Raw genomic sequence first — 22,359 nt, 5'->3', positions numbered from 1 at the left:
ACCCCCTAGGAGAGGGGGGGGAGGTGCACGGGGCCTTGCTAGTCGGCCAATCAGGTCGCGGCCCTCTCAGGCCGAGACGCCCACTAGCACTACTGCCTTTGGGTCAGTCCTACTCGCTCGCCGGCCCTTCAGAGACGAGGCTTCGAAGCTTGAACCTTCACCAGCTACAGTCTTATAAGGTTGATTACGGCGGAATTAGATATTTCTTGATATAAAAAGTATCAAGATGGGCTGACGGTAACTGCAACAAAGAAAGATTAAATGGCATATTCGATAATACTATAGCTCATACTGGCCATTGCTTTGGAGAGCAAAACAAACAGTGCATAATGAGGGATGTCCTTCCATCATATTATGACGTACTTTTGTTCTTTATTGAAGACTGCATTTACGTTTTTCTGATCCCAGAGGAACCGCTCACCTGTACTACTTTACATCCCCAGAGTGATGCGCGTGACGGTGCTGTGCGGCGTGGTGGCGGTGCTGGTGGCGGCGGCCTCGACGTCCGGAGCCGCGGTGCCCAAGCCCCGGGACACCGAGGTTATTGATGGCCGCAGTAAGTATCGTAAGGACCCTTAGGACACTGTGACACTCGGGGAAAGCAACAGCAAAGTAAAATCTCTTCGCTGTATAAAACCAATCAGTCAATACATAAGTGGATAAAAAAGAATGTTTCTTAATCTTGTGTCACCCAAAGTCAGGGACACATCTAGCAAAGCCGAGACCTCGTCCGTCCCTTGTGCGTGGAACGGGCCGGCGGCCACAATTAATTTCGCTCAACAAAATATCAGCGAACGGAAACCCCGCTCTAGATAATTCATTTACTCTCCCTTCAATCACCCCTTTCGAAACCAATTTGAGGGCGCGGCGTCCCTTCGACTAACTAACGTGTGCTCCGTCTGATTGGTGGCTGGGTGAAGGGGGCGCGTGGCGTGGCTGACCAACTCCTTGGCACCGGCTCTGGACCGGAAAAATAACTTCCTATAAATTCAATCCAGATAAATCAAGCTACTTTTTTTCAGTGTCACATTGTTGTAAAGGCGATTTCAAAATTACATACATAACTACATGCAGTTTTGATACTCAACCACTCAGTTCCAACGCTGACATTACTTTGTTTCTGAAGGCCATCATGAAGGTAATTCTCATTCATGTGCCAAAACTCAGACTCGCAAGCATTATTTTCCTACCTCCAGAGAGCCATTTCTATCGACATGATTTCCTCTCCCCTGTCTTCGTCACCCCTTCTCCCTCGCCTCCATAGCGACGACCATTGCCCTGGCCATCGTGCACCAGCTCGTCGGCCTCATCCCCAACGAGACGGTGCAGCAGCTGATCAACGTCATCATCGACACCCTGACGCAGGAAGAGTTCGACTACTGGGGCGAGGTGAAGGACGAGGTGATGCTGGTGGTCGGCCAGTACATCAACGAACACAACATGAACCAAGTCGAGGTGTACCAGGAGGACCTCGTCACCCTCTTGGACAGGTCAGAAGCGAAATGTTCATACGATGGAAATCCCACAGCCCTGCAGCTCACTCTCACCTTCCCATTATCCATTTACCGTTCCTTAGGGTCATATTTTTAAACATTTCTGCATCCAAGCACACATTTGACAAAGCTTTCGTAAGAGTTTTGAGCATTTCCAGGAGTAGTTTTATGACCCTGGTGGTAGTGTGACTCTTCTTCTGTACCTGGAACCTAAAAAAACAGTAATTAGAATCTGACTTACATCCTTTTTGACCTTTGGAAATATTAAGAGCCGAATAGGTCTGAAAGTACGTGTGTTAGCCTCCTCAGCCTCCACACTCCTTGCCCACGACATTCCACACGTTAATTTTGACCTTCACTCTTGCATATAATCATTTTTTCTTTCACTCTATGCCCCTCCTTTTCCTGCCTACTTCCCCGATACTTTCAATACACTCTTCCTTTCCGTGCAACAACTCTGAAAGATAAAAAGACTCCCACACTTTCTTAACTTATTTCCTCCCACAAACTCATGTATTCTCTTTCTTACTAGTACACACACCATTATTTTCCGCCCTTGAACTTCTTTCTCGTCTACTCTTTTTCACTTCTGCACATCTACCTTCCTGCCCCGCCCTCTCGCTCCTTCCCACAATCTTACCCTTACTATCCTCATTCTCGTCTTCACACTCCCCACATTGTCTCCCTCATCTCCAGTCGCCCCGTGCTTTCTCGCCCTCTCGTTATCACTTCTACACTTCTACTTTCCTGTCACACCTCCCCACAATCCTACCATTATCCTTTTTCTCGTCTTCACACCTCCCACATTGTTCTCCTCTTATCCAGTCGCCCCGTGCTTTCTCGCCCTCTCGTTATCACTTCTACACTTCTACCTTCCTGTCACACCTCCCCACAATCCTACCATTATCCTTTTTCTCGTCTTCACACCTCCCACATTGTTCTCCTCTTATCCAGTCGCCCCTGTGCACCTCCATCCCTCTCTCATGCCCTCCTCAGGTACAACCGGGCCCCCGTGGAGAGCGACTCCTACCCCGACAAGAACCAGCAGGCGGCGGCGCTCTCCACCTCCATCATCACGCACCGCTACCTGGTGGAGGCCGCCCTCCTGCCAGAATCGATGATCCTCCACTTCGAAGATATTTCCTCCATTCACGTCGTAGTGCTCAAGGTAAGGAGGAAGCTCACTGGCTGACTGACTGACTGAAACTGACAAACCAATTAGCTGCTAAATTGACAAACTGGCCAAAACGGACGAACGGGCAGTTTGAATAACTTTTTTTCTTCATATACGAATGCAGCTTCAGAGAGAGAGAGAGAGAGAGAGAGAGAGAGAGAGAGAGAGAGAGAGAGAGAGAAAATAAAAAGCTAATCTCTGTTCATATAAAAAGAAGATACTTTGATTGGCTGACTATGTAACTCAATGACTGACTGGCTAGCTAACTGATGGACGGATGAACGGACTGCTGCAAAATTGAGCAAAGACTTCATCTCAACTCCTCTCCTCTCGTTGCCTTTTACCTCCTCCGTAATATAGCTCCTCTTCTTATTATCTCATTATTTTCATGTTAACGACTCTGTTGAACCTGATAACTGCTTGCCTCTACTCCTCCCGCAACTTACTGCACAAGAATTTCTACACAAGTTCATCCTCGTACAATGGTCAATCATCTAACGAAAAAGATAACCAGATCTTCACTCTTCCATACTTTTCACTCGTAAACTCTCAACCCGGTAGCAGCGACGGGCTAAATTTGTGGCTTTACCGTGTAGCAGCGAATATCCAAATTTGTGCTATGATATAAACCCCCAAAAATAGAGGATACATAATCTGATCACAAATGCTTTGATATATATTATGAAATGGTTTGTGTGAGGGGTGATTTTTTCTCATTTTTCTCGCTTGGAGGAATCATTAAGAAACATGATCCCCGCTGCTACCGGGTCAAACAGGCTTTCCTCGTCTGTATTTCCTCCTAGCCTACCTGTGACTTCAACTGCCACACCATTCTACTCAAAACCACTCAATGATTTTTTTTTCTTTACTTTTATTGTGGGAGAAATCGTTGTTATTTTCTGTTTTCTTTTGTTTTCATCTTCCACTTTGCCGTCAACACAGGGAGGGGGTGGGGAAGCAGCGGTGGGGTGCGGGGAGGCGATTTGAGTCCGATGCGACACAACAGCTGCAACGTGTTTGGTTTCCCATCGATATCTATTGCTTTTTTTTTATCTCCGTGCAGCAATGTCAGTTATGAATAAAATACGTAAACAAGTGAACTGACAGTCTGATTTGTTGAGCTATTAAATCTTCGTTGTTAATTAAGCTGAAAAAACAATGAAAAAAATTTAAAAAATCCATCAAGTAACACAAATAAGTAGCAGGCTAATGGCAGTTTTGTTTTGTTTCTCTTCTCTATGTAAACACTCGATCACCACTGCCTGACTCTCCATTCTTCAACCAAATATAAACAGAAACTGCAACCCAGCCAGCTAACTTACTTAACGATACAATACCTCTCAATACATGCAATCAAGCCCATTCTACTCTTTCACCTTCAGCATCTCAAAGTACATCAACATCTTCCTCAAAATACTTCAGCTTCCTTCTCAAACTACATCAACGTCCTTCTCAAACTACACCAACATCCTTTTCAAACTCCTACATCAACATCCTTTTCAAATTCCTACATCAACATCTTTTTCAAACTTCATCAACATCCTTCTCAAACCACATCAACATCCTTCACAAACTACATCACCATCCCACTCAAACTACATCAAAAACCTTCTCAAACCACATTAACATTCTACTCAGACTAAATCAACATCCCACTCACACTACATCAACATATCTTACTCAAACTTCATCAACATATCCTACTCAAACTACATCAACATATCCTACTCACACTACATCAACATCCTACTTAAACCACGTCCTGCACTAACAACTTTACCCCCGTGGTTTATCATCTTAATTCCCTCCACCCCACACTCAGGACGCGGCCGATACCTATAGTTACGAGGGCATGTCACCTTCCCGCTGGTGGGTGGACCTGGACGAGGAGCTGGAGCACTACATCGCCTACGGGAGGAGTCTCAGGACCAGCTTGAGGGAGAAGCGCATAGGCCTTGTTACCTGTGACGTGGATCGTGCCGACAAGACCTGCTCTTCTTGCTATGACACCTTCGTTGTGAGTGGTAGTAGTAGTAGTAGTTGTAGTAGTAGTAGTAGTAGTAATAGTAGTAGTAGAAATGATAGTTATGCTTAGTGTGTGTGTGTGTGTGTGTGTGTGTGTGTGTGTTCAAACAGCACTGCATAACCAGACTCAAGCATCTTACCCACATGTCACCGGTCTACACACACACACTAACCCGTCCGCTGCGAATGGCATGGATTTGGCTTTCACTGGTAGCCTGGTAACATACACTCCCAGGTCTTTTTCTGCCTCTGTGGTGGATAGTGAAGTGTTTCCCATGTGGTATTGGTATGCTGGATATCCCCTCCCAAGGTACATGACTTTACATTTTTCTTCATTGAATTGTAGCAGCCACTTTGGTTAAGATTCGTTTTAGGTCCGTGCCAGTATCTCATAATCTACTTTATGAAACATCAGTATCTCTTCATATATCTTTTCTACAAACCTTCAACAGTCATGGAAACGCTTTGAAAATCCAATTCAAGGACTTTTTTTTTACTCTTGAAAATATGGGATAATGTCTACGAAAGCGCGTCGCCTCCTTTGCTGGCCGCGGCGACACTGCAGCGGGTGTTGCGAGAAATACCTCCTCGCTGAAATAAGTCACATATACATGAGGGGGGGTCCAGGGGGGGGCGTAGCCCCCCCTGGTTAGAAGGGGGGGTCGAGGGGGGCGCAGCCCCCCCGTTAGTAGGTTCGGTTGGAGTAGTTTAAATATACTTCCCGACCCTAAGCCCTCTGCGAGCTATTTTGCGGCTGCGGCGGCTGCAGCGTCGCCGCGGCCAGCAGAGGAGGCGACGCGCTTTCGTAAACATTATCCCATATTTTCAAGAGTAAAAAAAAAAGTCCTTGAATTGGATTTTCAAAGCGTTTCCATGACTGTTGAAGGTTTGCAGAAAAGATATATGAAGAGATACTGATGTTTCATAAAGTAGATTATGCGTTACTGGCACGGACCTAATACGAATCTTTACCGCCACTTTTTGTACCATTCCTGTAGCTTGGTGATGTCTTCTTGTAGGAAATCCGTAGTCAAGGGGTTGAAGCCATAAACCTTTCAGTAACAAATATCAAAACCTGGTAAAAATGAACAACACCAAATTGAGATTATGATTTTTGAACCAAGAAGTAAATGTCTGAGAAAGTAGGAATAATATTATCGACCAAAATGGGAAACACATTCAAATATATAACTGAAGATTCATAAAGTCAACATTGATCATGCAGCTACAGTGTAGAGCCTTCACTGGAAGCAGCATGTAAGGAATTAGCCTGTAACAGTAAATACAATAATGGCTACAGGATGAACGTGCAGCCTATGAAATTTCAGTTACAAAGACACACCCCTCTCTCACCCCCTTGGAGGAAGAGCAGACATGGGCAATCAAACCAAAAAAAATCTCTTCCAGGGAGTCAAAAAAAAAAAAAAAAAAGATGACAAGTTAACCTGGTAGCAGCGGGGATCATGTTTCTTAATGGTCCCTCTAAGCGAGAAAAATGAGAAAAAATCATCGCTCACACAAACCATTTCATAATATATATCACTGTATTTGTGATCAGTTTATGTATCATCTATTTTGGGTGGTTTATATCAGGGCACAATTTGGCCCGTCGCTGCTACACGGCAAAGCCACAAATTTGGCACGTCGCTGCTACTGGGTTAAGTCTGGGGTATTAGCATCATGTCAGCTTGAAACTTTAGATATGAGAAATTTTAACTTCCCAAATAGAGCATCCTTAAACAGTGGAAAGAATGACCAAAAGTAGCCGTTTTCTACATAAACTTTAAGACATGTGATGATATGCTTGAAAGACAGAACACAATAGAAGGTCAAAAGAATCCTGTAAAAAGTAAATCAGATCATTCCAGTGGATAAAGACACACACCCATACATTTACACTACACTACCCATACATTTACATACACCCAGACATTATATAGTTACAGTGCATAAGGAGACACACCCAGACATTATATAGTACAGTGCATGAGGAGAAACACCCATACAATAGATACACCCAAACATTATATAGTTAGTGTATAAAGAGACACACCCATACATTTAGAAACACTCAGACATTATATAGTTACAGTGTATAAAAAGATACACCCATACATTTAGAAACACTCAGACATTATATAGTTACAGTGTATAAAAAGATACACCCATACATTTACACTCCACTGCCCTAAACAAACCAAACTACTGATGTAACTCTTCCAGGCCAGGGACGGCGTGACTGGAGAGGAATCAGTTTGCAAGCAACTCCATGGCAACACCGAGTGCGAGAGCCACTGTGACCTCTTCCTCCTCCACAAGGAAAGCGAAGTGGATCATTTCATGTCCACCAAAGTAAATGACGTCATCAGTGGGTGGGAGGAGCTCAAGGAACTTGCCTCGTCCAACGCTGCTGCAGCCTCCAGGTGGGTTGCTGGCTCTTCCCCTCTCTGTCGCCCATAGTCTTGTCACACTCCTACATTTAGGAGTGAATTTGAGTGTTATCCTGTTCATCACTACTCCTTTTGTTGTTGTTGTTGTGTTGCTATTCTTGTGTCTTCTTTAATTATCATCATATATTGTTTTATTGATTTCCTCAAACTCTTTTTTCTTTACCTGCTTTGGAAAAGAATGATGGTAATTATGAAAAGTATCCTAAAGATATTTCAATAATTTTATGTATAAAAACATTAGTCTCATGGGCCAGCTTGGGTTTGAGTGCAACTGTTTACACTGGAGTCCAAGTACAAGTGCCAAACTTTACAATATCTGAGTTCAAGTTCATCTATAAGACTTCTTGACCATGAGTGCACTGAATTGTATACCTAAGTATACCTAGTACATTAAATTGTATACATAAGTATACCTAGCACATCAGATTGTATACCTAAGTACAAAAACTTGTGCTTGGAGTTATCCTTGATGATAAGCATGCTATTCATGTTTCTCCTTTCTTTCCTGTCACTTAGGTATTACGACCCTAAGCGGGCGCACTAAGCCACCAGTACCAACAATGAGAGGACAGCCACAGCGATGAAGCAGCAGGAAGGGTTTATTCCATCTCTGATCTGTGCAGACTAATATTAAAAGACCATGAATGACAAGTTTGTTTGGATGAACAAAATCTTTCCCCTTTCAAGTCTTTTGAAAAGTATTTTCACTACTGCTATTAATTTTCATTACATGTACTAGTGAATATGAAATTATATTAAAGTGGACAAACTACATGCCACTGTAGAGTGGAATTGATAATGGCAGTTGCCTTCATACCTAAAGTTTCCTTTCCTAGTAATACAACAGTTTGGAATATTTCATATATGTCAGCCGATATATATATATATATATATATATATATATATATATATATATATATATATATATATATATATATATATATATATATATATATATATATATATATATATATATATATATATATATTCTTTCTGCAGCGCATGTCACGATAATCACTTCCTGTAATTCAAATTACATACAAGAAAAGTACTACAAACATTAATTTCCATTCAACAACACATCAGAGTTGAAATGTCAAGTTCTACAGCTGCATAAATGTTTTGCATTTGCCACCCAACTTCACCTTTATCTTTAATATTTGTCAGAAAGGTGGTTCTTTACATTACTTTAATTAAAGACAAGAGTACATCACAGTATTGCTTGATGAAATGGCTGCACCGAAATGCCATGTTACAATTGTCACTCCAGTTCTGTGAAGAATATGTACTGGGAATTTAAAATGAGCAATAATTTTTTTTTTATTACCAGTGACATGCATAACGGTCTTTTATCATCTAAATATATTTTCATTCTAAGAGAACAACAAAAATAATAACTTATAAATTCCTTCAAAGATGAAGTCTGGACGGTAGTAGTCCAGTGCCCCTTAACTTGCATGAAACAGTTATAAAGATGATTGATTTCAGAAATGTGTGAGCATGTTACCTTTATCTTCGGTAATAAAGAATGGAAACCACCATAATTTCACTTACTTTATCAGAAAATTACTTTTGATTAGGTCTGTCACACATAAAATTTAGAGAGCAAGATTCATTAAAGCTTAAAAATAGGAATATCCAAGCTTAAACAATTGAATAAAATTGAACAGACAGCATCAATTGAAACATGGCATATATAGAGAGTTCAGAAGTAAGCCATCATCACCAGCCATGTCAGCACTAATGATCACATCACCAACTTCATTAAGATTAATGAAGTGGCAGAGTATTTCCTGCCTTCAATGCTTTAAAGGAATTTTGTGTTTACTGGTTTCTTCCCTTTGTTGTTATTTAACTCATTACAATGTAGAGCAACAGTTGTTATTTACAAAGTTCATCAGAATGTGTTTCAGATTTTCTATTTCCACAATGTTGCTGAGGTGGCAAAGAAAGCAAATGTTATGGCACAGGCATAAAAGACTTCCCCAGGAGAGATAATTTTTTGCCATCTGAACTAGACCAAAAACTGATACTCTGTGCACACACACATCATTGAGTCCCTTAATGACAACAGTGTCAATGAGTTCCTCTCTCTCTAACACACAAGAAAAATATTTTCTATCGAAAGCAACATTTAACAAGGTGCAAGAGCACACAACTTTAGTATGAAATTAGGCAATGTAAGCAAACATCTTTAGTATCTTAATTTTCAAATTTATTCTGTAGCTCACAACACAAATTTTTATCCACCTCATGCTTAGCCGTTTCATTCTCATCATCCACACTACGCTGTTATGAGTGTGTTGCACAAGAAGTAAATGATCTTTGTGAATCCTTGTTAAGTAAGTTCTTTTTACATATACACAAATTACCTGACTACAGAAATTCTCTTAATTGCTCTTGTGATCCCTTTCATCTACTATGATTGGTGGATGTAGTAGAACACTCAGGGTAACTGCACAAGAGTAACAGTAAATGCAACAATACCATTCAGGTTCATTATGTACACCGGTTATTTAATTTTATTTGATTTATAAAATCAGAAATTAAAGTCATCCTGATTAACCTCTAAAAAATGTTAAATACATCACTGACTAGATAAGGTTGTCCTCTTATTTTCCTACCACATAATATGAAAATTATTAAAATAACCAAGCAGATCAATATTTACTAAAGACAGAACTCATCTATCATTGCATTTATTGCAATTCAAAGTTAATAGCACTTATAACCAACTGATGAAATGACTAATCTAAAGTAAATACTGGTGACTGCTGTGCTCATATCTACTGCTGTGGGGAAGGGTGTGTGTGGTGTGTGAGGTCCCAGCTGTGCCAACAGATCCCTGAACACACAGCTCCAAGCTCAAAGCAAGGAGGGTACAGTTTGGCGATTGCGAGTGCAGCATGTGATCAGACGGTGAGTGAGTGACACACACACACACACACATTAAGTTTCCAGTGAGTTAACCCGAGAACGTTGGCAGACCCTTTTTAGGGCTTTCACGAGTCGTGGCTGTGGTACGGTGGACCCTAAAAAGGGCTCGCCATAAAACACCTAATTCAAGCTAATTGTAGGAGGTGGTGGCATAGCGCACCCCTCCATGAATGCCTGAGGTCATTGTGGTGGGCTTTTTTGTCATAGGTGGTGCTGTAAGGTCATGGCATACTCAATTAGCTATCCATACAGTAATCACTTGTCAAATTCTCTAAAGTAGACAACAAGCGACTCTCGGCTAGATGCCACGCGTCACGAGACTGTTTATTTTGTAACAAACACCACCCAAAAAGAATGGAGTTTGAGTAAAAGTAAATGTTTTTAACGGCTTTATGGTTATGAGAGGAGTACTCTGATGTACGTTCCATGCTCTTTTCTTGGTCTCAAAATGCAGTGTAATTTTGTCGTTTCTTGGCCACTTATCGGCTTTCCCATTGCTGAAGCCCACGGCTTAATAATACAATAGCAGTTATAATACAGTGATCAATTCAGAGATATACACAAATTTGTTAAATACCAACGACTAAAAAGTTGTGTACAGCAACAGCTTCAAACCTTCATATTAAAAAATATATTCCGAGTCAAAATAATGTATTTATTACAGAGTTGCATAAACAATTTCATTTCATGCACTAATAAGTGCAGTTATTATTTTTTTCCAATTAACCTGCAAACTCAGGAGAAATGAAATTATTTGTTTTTAAACACTTATAAGGAATACCTGGGCTAAACCATTTTAAGTACGCTAAGCTGCACTTTATCAGGAATATTAATTTGTTTCATTAACCTTTGACTGGGTTTTCTTTTCTGTTCAATATATAAAAACACTTATGATTCAGCTAGCCGTTCCTTCCCTTCTTCAGGTACCTATATCAAACAATCCCCAAAAGAAAATAAACAGGACAAAACTACATCCATTCACAGAAGAAACACTTGAGATGAGCTTTCTGTCACCACATTCTGATGGGACATTCCTTGAATGATAAATATTTTAAACATGAAGATGAAATAATACACATGCATAACTTAAGTTCATATCATTACTGTCATCATCCACTCCTTTCTAGCAATAAAGGTAAATTGTTAAAAAGACCTTTAATAAAATATAAAGTTAAAAATAGTGAGAATAGGATGAGAAAAGTGAAATTTGAGGAGAAAATATCCAGTGCAAAGGCCACATTGCTGTCCAAACCCCTAAAATTACAATGAATACATCATCACCTCCACTAAATAACATCTCACAGCACATAAAAGTTGGAGGCAAATCATAGTTTCTAGACGAACAAAAGATAAACATTCCTAACTTCTTCACTCAGCCTTTATGTTTCTGCATGAATTTCTTCCATCCCAGCAGTCATTTGCTCTCTTACTTCCCTCATCCCCTTCATTTAATCTCATTTAATCTCTATTTTCAATTGATGAAATAGCATATATACTTTGTATTCATAAATACACATGGCCATGAGTTGTCTGGGTAAAATTATGATCCTCTAGGGCAGTGGTTCTCAAACCCAATTAGCCAATGAACTATTTTAAGTTTCTTGGTGCTTATCACAGACCACGGGCATGTCGTCCTGGAGGACCCTGGTTTGAGTCCCACCTGCTGCTACAAGCTGACAATTTTCAGTCATTGCCAAGTGGCCTAAAACTACCCACATGCTGTCCTGAAGCAGACTCTAGATTAACTCTCTAAAGAGGATTAACAATGAGCTCTGGGGGACAGAATGAGCCAAGCAAGACCACTATAAAACACTTGCCTGTGCCAACAGACTGGGATCGACCACCAGGTCCCACCAAGAAAGCCTACTGGTGTCATATGTTAAACGTAAAAAGAAAAATAATAATAATAATAATTTCTTTTAGCTTGTCATCTATAGTTCAAGAGAGATCAGATGACAAATTCATTGATTTCACCTGTTAGCCCTTTGTCACTCCCTTTTCCTGCATCATTGTGTACCTGAAATAATGCATCAAACCGTGTTTTGAGACAGACAGCTTATTTCCATTGCATAACAAGGGGGAGGGGTGTACCTAAGTTGAGAACCACTGCCATAAAGTAAAGTCTTCAGACAACAGTATTATATATACACTAATTACAAACATTTAAAAGTTATGCCCACATATACAGTAAAGGGAATTCAAGCTTCACATCAAAGCAAGTCATCAGTATCTCTCAGGTAAACAGTGAGCCATACAGCTCATCAGCCAATATGAAACCAACTTTCTGAGCAACTCTCTTGCATCCGGTTGTGGAAAACAGTTGATTTTCTGGAGGGAAGAACATCATCTCATTGGACACCTTTCTGTTGGTAGTAAATAAATAAATGTAATAAAGTCAATAAATAAATCACTATATATCTATTTATCTATCTTTCTATCTATATATGATAAAAACTGCTATATCATATATATATATATATATATATATATATATATATATATATATATATATATATATATATATATATATATATATATATATATATATATATATATATATAAACTACTATCGGACAGGGTTGGCTGAATATTGAAACAATCAAATAACAAACTTACTTCTCCCATAAGATTGTTAAGAGATAGGGAGGGTTAGTTTTCTGACCACCTTTAAGAGTGAAGAAAAAATCATATATATATATCAGAGCTGGGATTCTGTAGAAAAAATCTACCACCGGTATCGGTAGTCGATCCACGCGGTATCGGTAGATCGGTAGATTTTTCAGAAATCTACCGGTCGGTATAGATTCTAGATTAAAAAACTCTATAATTATATAATAAAAATGCTTTTAAAGGCCCATAACACACTTTTAAGTTATTTCTCTTATTTCGGTTAACTTAAGAATAGAAGTAAATTAGAGTCTTTAATATCTTTTAAGTTCAAAATACATAACTTATTTAATAAATGAATTTCTCCTCAAAAATAAACATCAAACTGAAAAAGTTAAATTTAAACAAACTAGACAATACAGCATTATTTATTAACTTTCACAAAATAAATTTCTTCCCAACACAAAAAAATTACAACTGAAGCAGTCTTGAGCCTCCTACTCCAGGTCGGTGTCGGCGCCTTCTTGAGGTCCTCCTTGAGGAATGTCTTGAACTGCTCGCTGTTGCCCTTCAACATCACCAACTGCTCAAAGTTGTTGGCAGTCAGGAGGACCTCTTGGGCGGAGGATGTTGCTGCTGAACAACCTCTCAGCGGCAGCGGAACTGGGCAGGAGGTGTTGTATTTGACAAACAACTTCACCCAGGCGTCGTGGCCGGCAGGAAACTGCTCCTTCCTGACGACGTGGTCCCTGGTCCTGGCCCAGTTGATGACCTCCAGCTTGATGGCCTCCTCCAGCGTAGATTTGTTGGCTGGGGTGGTGGAAGTAGAAGGCCCATAGAGGTCATCATAGCAGAAGTACTGATTGCCACCCTGATCAGCAGCTGCCTGGGTTGGACTGACGATGTCGACCAACTCCTGACAAGCCTCTCCTTGATGGTGGTGTAGTCCTGCAAGGCGGTGGATGGCCTGGAGAGTGTGGGCTGGGTGGGTGGCGGTGGCCATCAGCAGGTGCTCCTCCGCGAACAGGTGACCAAATCTAATAAAAAAAGCACATATAAGTTTTTATTTATAAAAGTTCTTTAAAATCAATAATTTCTTTTAAGTTTTATCTAAGCGACTTAATTATATTTTTTTTTTAATTTAAATTTTAGTTTTGAATAAAAGATAAAATAAAAAATGCTAAGAATTTTTTACAAGTTTTTAAAAGTTTATAAAAGTTTTTACAAGGGGTTTTATCTTACCTGTTGGCAAAGCCATTAGTGAGGTTGTCCTGGTCGAGGAGGTAGTCCACAAGCTTCTTGGCGTGCTTGAGGTTGCGGCTCTGCTGCTGCTGGAGCTTCTTCTTGAGGAGCATCAGGTCGGGCAGGAGGTTGCCCATGTAGGCCCACTTGTCTGACTGCATCCTGTCCAGGCAGGTGGCAACAGGCTCCATCACGTCCATGTACTCCTTGATGATCTCGGCATCCTTCATGTCGAAGCTGGCGGAGCCCTGGTCGGTGAGGATGCGGTTGATGGCACAAAACGATTAAGTGCTGCTGCCGCGGCGGGTGGACTTAAAAACACTGCCACTTAAAACACTAGGCGATGAGGCTGAGCACGTTGTCGAGAGCGTAGGAGCTAGAGCGTAGGTGTAGGCTACTCGCGTCGGCATGCCAAACAAGAGTGGGGCTCCCGCCAAAACTTTTGGCGGGAGCGAGAATCTGCTAGGTCGTGGCTGCCTCTGATTGGCTGAGAACGCCCAGAACGGCCGGTGATTGGCTAAGCGTGATGACGTCAAAGTAATACCTGGAATTTCCTGCTAACTGCTTCCCATAGATGCGCTTGAAATTCATTTTGCGGGTCTTCTCTTAAGTCTTAACAAAAAGTCCTTTTCAATCTACCGATATTGACTGCCAATCATGCGATCGGTAGCGGTATTCGTAGTTTCTTCAAAATACCGAATGATCAGTATCGGTAGCAGTAATCGTAGTACCAATCCCAAATGTCAATCGGTAGTCCCAGCTCTGATATATATATATATATATATATATATATATATATATATATATATATATATATATATATATATATATATATATATATATATATATATATACATATATATAATTTTTTTTGTTCCCACACACATTGGGAGCTTTGAATCTCTTGCTATTTTGTTGTGGGCATCACCAGTTTCATGCCTTTGTGTAAATTTCACTTTTGATACTAGACTGGTGAGCACATTACTGTGCTTGCTAAGTATAGTAGGGGTGAAGCCATGGTGGTGGTGATCCCCAGGGTTAAAAAAGTGATGTAAACAGCTGAAGAGGCAGCCAAGCAGTAAGGCAGAGTATGACAATGAGGCAGAACCTGGCTGGCTCACTCAGGAAGTCAGATCCCAATGCCAACTGTTGGCTGAGCAGTTGTCTGGTGTGTTTTGTAATGTCAAAATGGCAGGGATACCCATGTCAAAAAAAATAATAAAAAGGTTACAGGACCATAAATGTCAAAACAATGAAATGGGCAAATAATGTGATTTTCTTGTTTCATGCAAAAATGACACTGATGCTGTGTATGCTGATAGGTGGACGGCCCTTGAATGGCAGTTGCCGTTCAGTAAATGTTTATGAAACAATTATTGGTTACAAAAACATGAAATAATACTAGCGATGGGTAAATGTTGATACTAAGGGCCCTATCCCCACACTCATGGTCAGATGCAATTCAAACAAGCTGCCACTGTGAAAGCTATCTGGCAGATGCCCTACAATTTAATATTGGTGATTGGAAAAAACTATGATAAGTGGAATTTTGGGAAATTTGTCCAAAAAATCTGAAATCCAGGAAAACAAAGGTCTACTGCATATCATATCATATTGTAAATAGTGTGAAGAAGTGTAATTTTCATCAATTGTTCTGACTAATTACTTGATCCATTAGAAGCTAATTATTGTACTGGTGTAGACGTTGGGGAAAAGCTTCCTCAGGCGTATGCATAAAGGAAAGTGAGTTTTTTGCACCACACATATCCAAGGTGAGGATAAGCCACATCAGGGGCAGCAACACTGTTAGTATGCTTGTATTATTCTAAGGAACATTCAGCACTGCTATAAAGTTGATAGCAACAAATAAATGAGTAATAAATATGAGAGTTGAGGGTGGTACCTTATATTGTTATTACAGTTGCTGATGATGATAATAATTGCAATTACGGTAATAATTATGATGATAATAATACTGGAGGTGATATAGCTCTGTGTATACTTACTTGATCAGCTCTTTAGTTGGAGTGTGACCTCGTCTCTGGATCTCATCACGGATACACAGCTCCACGTGGTGCCTCTCCAAAGGCAGGAAGGGGATGTAGTGGTCCACAAGGGAATGCTGGATCAGTTCACTCTTATGCAATCCTCCTGCAAATTTACAAGTCAGTTATGCAAATAACCATTAGTCCATTACGTACCATCATTATGTTACCCCAATTCCCAAACAGAAGTTAAAGTAGTTTCCATCAAAAGCAGGTTATGAACACTGCAAACTAAAAGCTAACTGGTCATGAGTATCAAATATTTATATCATGCCTTAACCCCTAAAGGACAAGTGACCCGCAGGCATAAGTAGAGGTGGGTTCTGTAAAAGAACGAGTGTCCCACGTGCTGATGCCTCCGCTTTGTTTTATTTGTTCCCTCGTAACCTTCAGTATTGTTCTACATCTGAAATATATTAATTGACAACCTTAAGCCTAAATACATGCATGCATAGGCGTAGAGGCTCAGTCACATGGCTAGTAGTGAATTACTTTTTTTTTGGGGGGGGGCTTCTGCTGACCCTTGACCTTATAAAATGCAGGGTGATTTTCAGGGACATTTTTTCAAAAAAAAAAAAAGTATGTCTTATGAGCTGTCAAATACAGTAATTCATCTTTGAGCTTGTAATAGGTAAGAACCCTTTTTTTACCTGGGACACTGGGCCAGTGTAACACCAGGTTATTACAGTTTACCTTCCCTAGGTTTCCCCAGGTACCCATTTATCAACTGGCCCACAAGGGAGAATGAACAGCTGGGTGAGCTGCATGCCAACTGCTCAGGCCAGGATTCACACTTGGGCCCGTGAATTCATAGCTATAGTAGGTTCCACAAGAACTGGCGGGCCTAATCTTTCATGGATCGACTCGCGGACTTGGCATCATTGCTTGGGCGACAGTCTCTGTGCTGCTCATTGGCTGTTGTTTATTAGATCCAACCTGCACCAAATTTCGTTTGCTGTGACATAGCCTCCTATCTCTTGTTCTCTGCTACCTTTTAAAATAAACACTGTTGGTATCCAAATGTAGTTATTCTTATAATTGCTCTCCTTTATGGCTACTTATTAGTTTATTACCCACAAATAACGGAAATATATTGCAGGATTAATGCTAGCACAATGAAGGAAAAGAGAAGGTCGTCAAGTCAGTGTTTATGTTATGACTACATGGCATCACTACACATTATGACCAAGTCAGGACTAAAAATGTACCAAGAAATCTTACAATAAATTAATTAACGAATGACACTGTGTAGACTGTAGCTTAGCACTTTGTAGAAGTAAAAAAAAGTCTAGCCTTAATTAACAGTCGCTGGATGTTGTCCATTTACATGAAGTTCCGACTTAGTTTTACGAATGTCATTTCAGATTTATTTATAATAGTTCAAAAGGCATATACTTATCAATTAAGAGATTATTGAATTAGTTTTTATCAGTGTTACCCTGCAGCTCAAAAAGGATTTTGGTAGGAATACAAAGTCAATTTCCTGCATAATGGAACAAGCTAAGGATTGGCCAATGAGCATGCAGTACTGTCACCCAAGAAATGATACCAAGTCCGTGAGTCCATCCCTGAAGGATTAGGTCCTCCAGCTCTCATGGAACCAACAAGTTATGCTAACCACTAGACCACAGAGGCGAATATAATGATGTCTCTTAACCCTTTCATTGCTAAACGCTTGCAGCGGGCGTTAGGCGTATTTGCTGGTGGCGCTAAACACTCGCTGCGAGCTCCAGCCGCACTCAAATCTCCCATGTATGAGAGTGTTCTAACACTAAATCTCACAACACAGGATTGCCAACTGAGTGGGTTCTTCACTAAATTTGATGGAAAATCATATCAGCCCAGCGCGGTAAATCTACGGACGAGTAACTGGTGGATGTTCTTGCCCAATATAGCGGCATTTTTGCATAGCTTCACCTATCACCTGACTGATTCTTTGACCAAATAGTTGTAAATATTGCAGTTGGCAATACTCCCTTGCCAGAGTCTGAAAAAGGAATGTCCGCAGTTACCTCAATATGGTTGATCATCCTGCACGCACTGACGTTAAGTGTTAACATTCAACACTCCCTGAACGTGCATGTACGTTCGCAAGAAAGGCATACATAACCAACTCCTATAGATCTGGACCTCCTCTTTCCAGTGGTGTTTTTGGTTTTTAGCTGTGATGAATACTAGTTTTTGAGATACAGAGGTTAAAAGAACACCCCCATTGGGCTCCCTGACTGCACCTGAGGGGATAGTCGCGTCCAGACTGCGCGCAAGGAAAGGGTTAAATACATGAATAAGTAAAGGAAAAAAAGAAATATAAATAGATTCATTGAGTCCTCTATTGATGAACCAAGTCACCGTACACCGCATACCTTGCTCATTGAAGGCCCCTCGCTCAGTCAAGGGTTCCAAATCCATCATTGTGATTTCCTCCCTCTTCTTGCCTGCACGCCACATTTTCAGCACAGCTCTAGTAATATCTGGACCCCCAGTGTTACTCAGGAACAAAAATATGGATTTCCTGGAAAGAAACAAGCAAACACCATAATGGCTGGAAATGTGTATCAAACTGTATGGAGAATGCAGCACTCAGGCTCAGAAGGATATTACAATAGATGTATTATGATGTATTACTCAATTACTATGTAAACTAGTGATTTTGTACTTTGATGCATAATTTTCCAGACTAGTGGCATTGTAGAAAATGATTAATTAAATTAATTATGATGCAATGTTTAATGATAAAATGACAAACAGTACCTGAAGTCAACACCATCAATATTTTCATGATAGTCAATGAAGGGTTTGATTCCATTTATCATTCCAATGGGCATCTTGTCAATTTCATCAAAGATGAACAGGGATCTTTCACACTTGCTTACATTCCCTCGTATCCAATCTTGCAAGTGAAGCTGTAAACAAAGCATAAAAAATAAATAAATATCTAGTCTTTTCATAAAACGAATTATTGAACATATTGTGAGCTCCTGTGTCTATAAACATTTAGGTTTGGGAATTCAACCCTAACTTTAAAAAGCAAAAGTATATCTAATCCAGGTTTAGTAATTAATAATGTAAGTTTTGTAGCAAAGTTACTGACACCACAAACTTAAGTGTAGCTGTTGCACTTATGTTGATGACATAATTCTCATTCACAACCCAACCTGCACAGACAACACCTGGTACTTTTTTAAGTGTTCCTTATGTTAGGGCATTATTATCTAAGTCTAGTATGGCCCCTTTTGTATCTGGAGGGGCCCAAAGAGTGGAGATGACAAAGAAAGGCTGCTTGAGTGCCCAGAAAGTTGTAAGAATGGAAGAGGAAAGCTATATTTTTACAATATGAGTAGTATGCATCCTTTCCAAGTACACTGTACAGTGTGTTCCAAACAGTTTTAAAAAGTACTCCCTTTGTGCTTGATTATCTATGTGAGTATGTAACTATGTAACTAAAATATTTGAACTCACTATCTTTGCTGCATATAAAAACACTGACTACTGTTCTTTAAGAAAGGAAGTTATGTAATTAAACATTTAAAGCTAATCAGTGACTAAGTTTCTGACATCTTTAGTTTGAAAAATATGAAAATCATGGCTATTTTGTTCCTGAAGTAGATGAATACTTCACTCTATCTGATAGAAATTTTATTGCATATTATATAGTTCACCGCCACTCAGTAAGTATCACAACATCTGGAACCAACATACCTTATAGATATCTGCTTGCTGCTCATGGGGGAAGTGAATTGTACTAACAAATATGTGTACAAAGTCACTTCTCATTCCTAATTTGTAAATGTTTTCAGCAATGAATTTTGATACATAATTCTTCCCTCCTCCAGTCCATCCATGGAAACTCATAACAAGGGCCTGGAAATGAAAGGGAAGTTCTGAGGATATTCAATGGTCAGCTACATATATACAGAAAAGATTAAGTAGTGATTACTTAATGAGACTATATTTAGTGTCTCTTAAAATTATTCCTTTTCAAAAATACTGTCTGAGTGTTCCACAGATGCATAAACATACATATAACAGTCTACTGAGCTGGTTATTGATATGAATCACTACCATACCGCTATCCAAATCAACTATGATTGAAAAAAGCTATGAGTTCATTTGATAGATACAAGAATGTTATTTTAAAACACTTTACAGTATGTACTTATAGAATTATACAGCAGTACAACTCAAATAGTGGGATCAATATCAACAAAGGGTAGCCACGTCAGAAGTCTCCTATTATCCTTGCTTCAGCTTTCCGGGCAGACTAAATAAGCCTATTTCCCAATACCTGTCACTATCATCCCTACTTCCTTTACTATTGAACAGTGGCACAATGATGGCTTGTCTCTAGTCTTCTGGCACCTCACTAATGACTTTAAATTACACACCAAGCTGTATTCTCTTATCATCTCACTTTTGAAGGTTCATCATTCTGCAGGTGGGACGTCAGTGCTTTTAGAACAACATCTCGAACCAAATGTTGACCATGCACACGGGAAGTAATGGCATGATCAAGGGCTGAAAGGAAAAAAAAAACTCAATCACTTATGGCAATAAAAGAATATTTCACACAGTGGGAAACAAGATATGGGTGCATTAATAAAACCAACCTTAACCTATAACAGATAATAACCTATTGCCGCTAACAGAGCAACCTATCATCATTAAAATGAGCAACTTCTCACTGTAATTGATTGAACACAGTAATGAGAATTGAAGCACAGAGTTAAAGGAAGAGGTGGATAGATTATATACAGGAAGACATGAGAAACAAAAACATCAATGAACAAACAGTAGTACAAAACAGACCACCATGGAGGAGCCTCATACTTACTAGCGACTCCATCTAACCTGGGACAATAATGCTAACGAGATGAATGATAAAGAGGGTGTACAGGGAATGAGTGGATGCTGTGGCGGTGAACTGTACTGTGCTAGACCTACCTGTCATTATGAAATGTAGTATGCTAGACCTACCCATCATGATGAACTGTAGCATGATAGGCGTACCCATCATGATGAACTGTACTATGAGGCTTACGGTAATTGTGGAGATTCACTACGCACCTCCAAAATACAATATTACGCCTCCATATTATACTTAAGGGACAAAATACATGTCCCTTAACCATAATATGAAGGCGGAAAAACTTGAAAGTAAAGAAAAAGTGGTAAAGGTAGTGAAAAGGCATATTATACATACGTGTGCTTTGTTTTGGTGTCGTCGGTGGCGGCAGTATGAGGTGAGCAGTGTTGCCAATGATCCGGTTAGCAATGGTACGCTAGGTTAGCGATGGTACGCTCAGTTAGCAATTAGCCCACGCATGTGAGACCAGGTCCACCGCGCTTGGTTATTTATTTTTTTAGAACACGCACCTTTACCTAATACTATACCCGGCCCAAACCTTCACAAAACGCTTCGGGTATAGGTGCATGTTCTAAAAAAAAAATAACCACGAGTGGTGGACCTGGTCTCACATGCGTGGCCTAATTGCTAACTAAGCGTACCATCGCAAACTGGATCGTTGGCAACACTGCTCACCTCCCAATACTGCCACTGCCGCCGACACCAAAACAGCACGCGTATGTATGTGCCTTTTCACTACCTTTACCACTTTATCTTTACTTTTAAGTTTTTCCACCTTCATATTATGGTTAAAGGACATGTATTTCGTCTGTTAAGTATAATATAGAAGCGTAGTATCGTATTTTGGAGGCGCGTAGTGAATCTCCACAATTACCAGGCTTACTAGTCATGATGAACTGTAGTATGCTAGGCCTACCCATCATGATGAACTGTACTTAAATAGACCTTCCACCTTGATGACCTGTACAATGATAGGCCTTCCCACCATGATGAACTGCACTATGAGGCTTACCCGTCATGTTGGGCTTGATCCACTTGGCCCTCGGCGCACAGCACTCGTAGAAGGAGCAGCGGAGGGTCTCAAAGCCAGCATACAGAGCCGCCCCAGCCACACCGAGGGCAGACACTCCCAGGGACACGGACGCCTCACTCTGGGGCACCATCAGCAGCAGCAGCACCGGGACGAGCACCAGCACCCCGGCACTCAGACCCTGTGGCTTCATCGTGGTCTAGGGTGGCGAGGTTCCTGATGTCAGACCAATGTTAGGTGTTTTTTTGGAAGGTTCCCTGTGTGTCGTTCTCGGCAGTCGTCCTCTGTGTGAGTACACCTGTTGTGGTTTCTTGATTACATGATATTTCTTCTTTTTCTTCTGCTGGAGTGTTTCAGGGGGGTGTTTTCCATGAGTCGTGGCGTCCTGGCAGCCCCGCCGTGTTGTTGTTGTGCCGCGGCGCCGCTCAGGGGCTGCCTTTGTAACGGCCCTTCTTTGGGTCTTTACACCCTTGAAACTTTTTTTCTTCAGAG

At 40.4% G+C, this 22,359-nt stretch overlaps 2 protein-coding genes across 3 annotated transcripts; one reads left to right on the top strand and one right to left on the bottom strand.

The window, feature by feature from the left end:
• The first annotated feature begins 11 nt into the window (after window positions 1-11).
• LOC126995666 (uncharacterized) lies at window positions 12-8,680 on the top strand. Of its 2 annotated transcripts, none has more exons than XM_050855431.1 (7): window positions 12-179; window positions 444-556; window positions 1,265-1,490; window positions 2,490-2,661; window positions 4,490-4,684; window positions 6,916-7,115; window positions 7,659-8,680. In XM_050855431.1, the coding sequence occupies exons 2-7, from the start codon at window positions 448-450 to the stop codon at window positions 7,684-7,686; spliced, it is 930 nt and encodes a 309-aa protein (XP_050711388.1). In that variant the 5' UTR covers window positions 12-179; window positions 444-447; the 3' UTR covers window positions 7,687-8,680. The 2 variants fall into 2 exon arrangements, with proteins under 2 accessions (XP_050711388.1, XP_050711389.1); XM_050855432.1 differs by having other exon boundaries at window positions 80-237.
• Window positions 8,497-22,359, bottom strand: LOC126995664 (torsin-1A-like). The gene is made up of 7 exons (XM_050855430.1): window positions 21,850-22,359; window positions 20,385-20,488; window positions 19,673-19,834; window positions 18,725-18,876; window positions 18,337-18,485; window positions 15,935-16,079; window positions 8,497-12,442 (listed from the first exon to the last, which is right to left on the bottom strand). Exons 1-7 carry the CDS (start codon window positions 22,058-22,060, stop codon window positions 12,313-12,315), a joined length of 1,053 nt encoding a protein of 350 aa, XP_050711387.1. The 5' UTR covers window positions 22,061-22,359; the 3' UTR covers window positions 8,497-12,312.

This window comes from Eriocheir sinensis, chromosome 8 (genome assembly GCF_024679095.1).
Source record: "Eriocheir sinensis breed Jianghai 21 chromosome 8, ASM2467909v1, whole genome shotgun sequence".
Lineage (NCBI taxonomy): Eukaryota > Metazoa > Arthropoda > Malacostraca > Decapoda > Varunidae > Eriocheir > Eriocheir sinensis.
This window is presented reverse-complemented; position numbering and strand designations above follow the sequence as displayed.

What these genes read in the sequence shown, in the direction of transcription:
- LOC126995666 (XM_050855431.1), top strand. Translation starts at nt 448, where the DNA reads ATGCGCGTGACGGTGCTGTGCGGCGTGGTGGCGGTGCTGGTGGCGGCG. An exon ending in TTCACGTCGTAGTGCTCAAG is followed by an intron (nt 2,662 to 4,489) that starts GTAAGGAGGAAG and finishes CCCCACACTCAG; the next exon opens with GACGCGGCCGATACCTATAG. An exon ending in CTTGCTATGACACCTTCGTT is followed by an intron (nt 4,685 to 6,915) that starts GTGAGTGGTAGT and finishes TAACTCTTCCAG; the next exon opens with GCCAGGGACGGCGTGACTGG.
- LOC126995664 (XM_050855430.1), bottom strand. Translation starts at nt 22,060, where the DNA reads ATGAAGCCACAGGGTCTGAGTGCCGGGGTGCTGGTGCTCGTCCCGGTG. An exon ending in ATTGATGGTGTTGACTTCAG is followed by an intron (nt 18,486 to 18,724) that starts GTACTGTTTGTC and finishes GTTTCTTTCCAG; the next exon opens with GAAATCCATATTTTTGTTCC. An exon ending in AGGGGCCTTCAATGAGCAAG is followed by an intron (nt 16,080 to 18,336) that starts GTATGCGGTGTA and finishes GTAAATTTGCAG; the next exon opens with GAGGATTGCATAAGAGTGAA.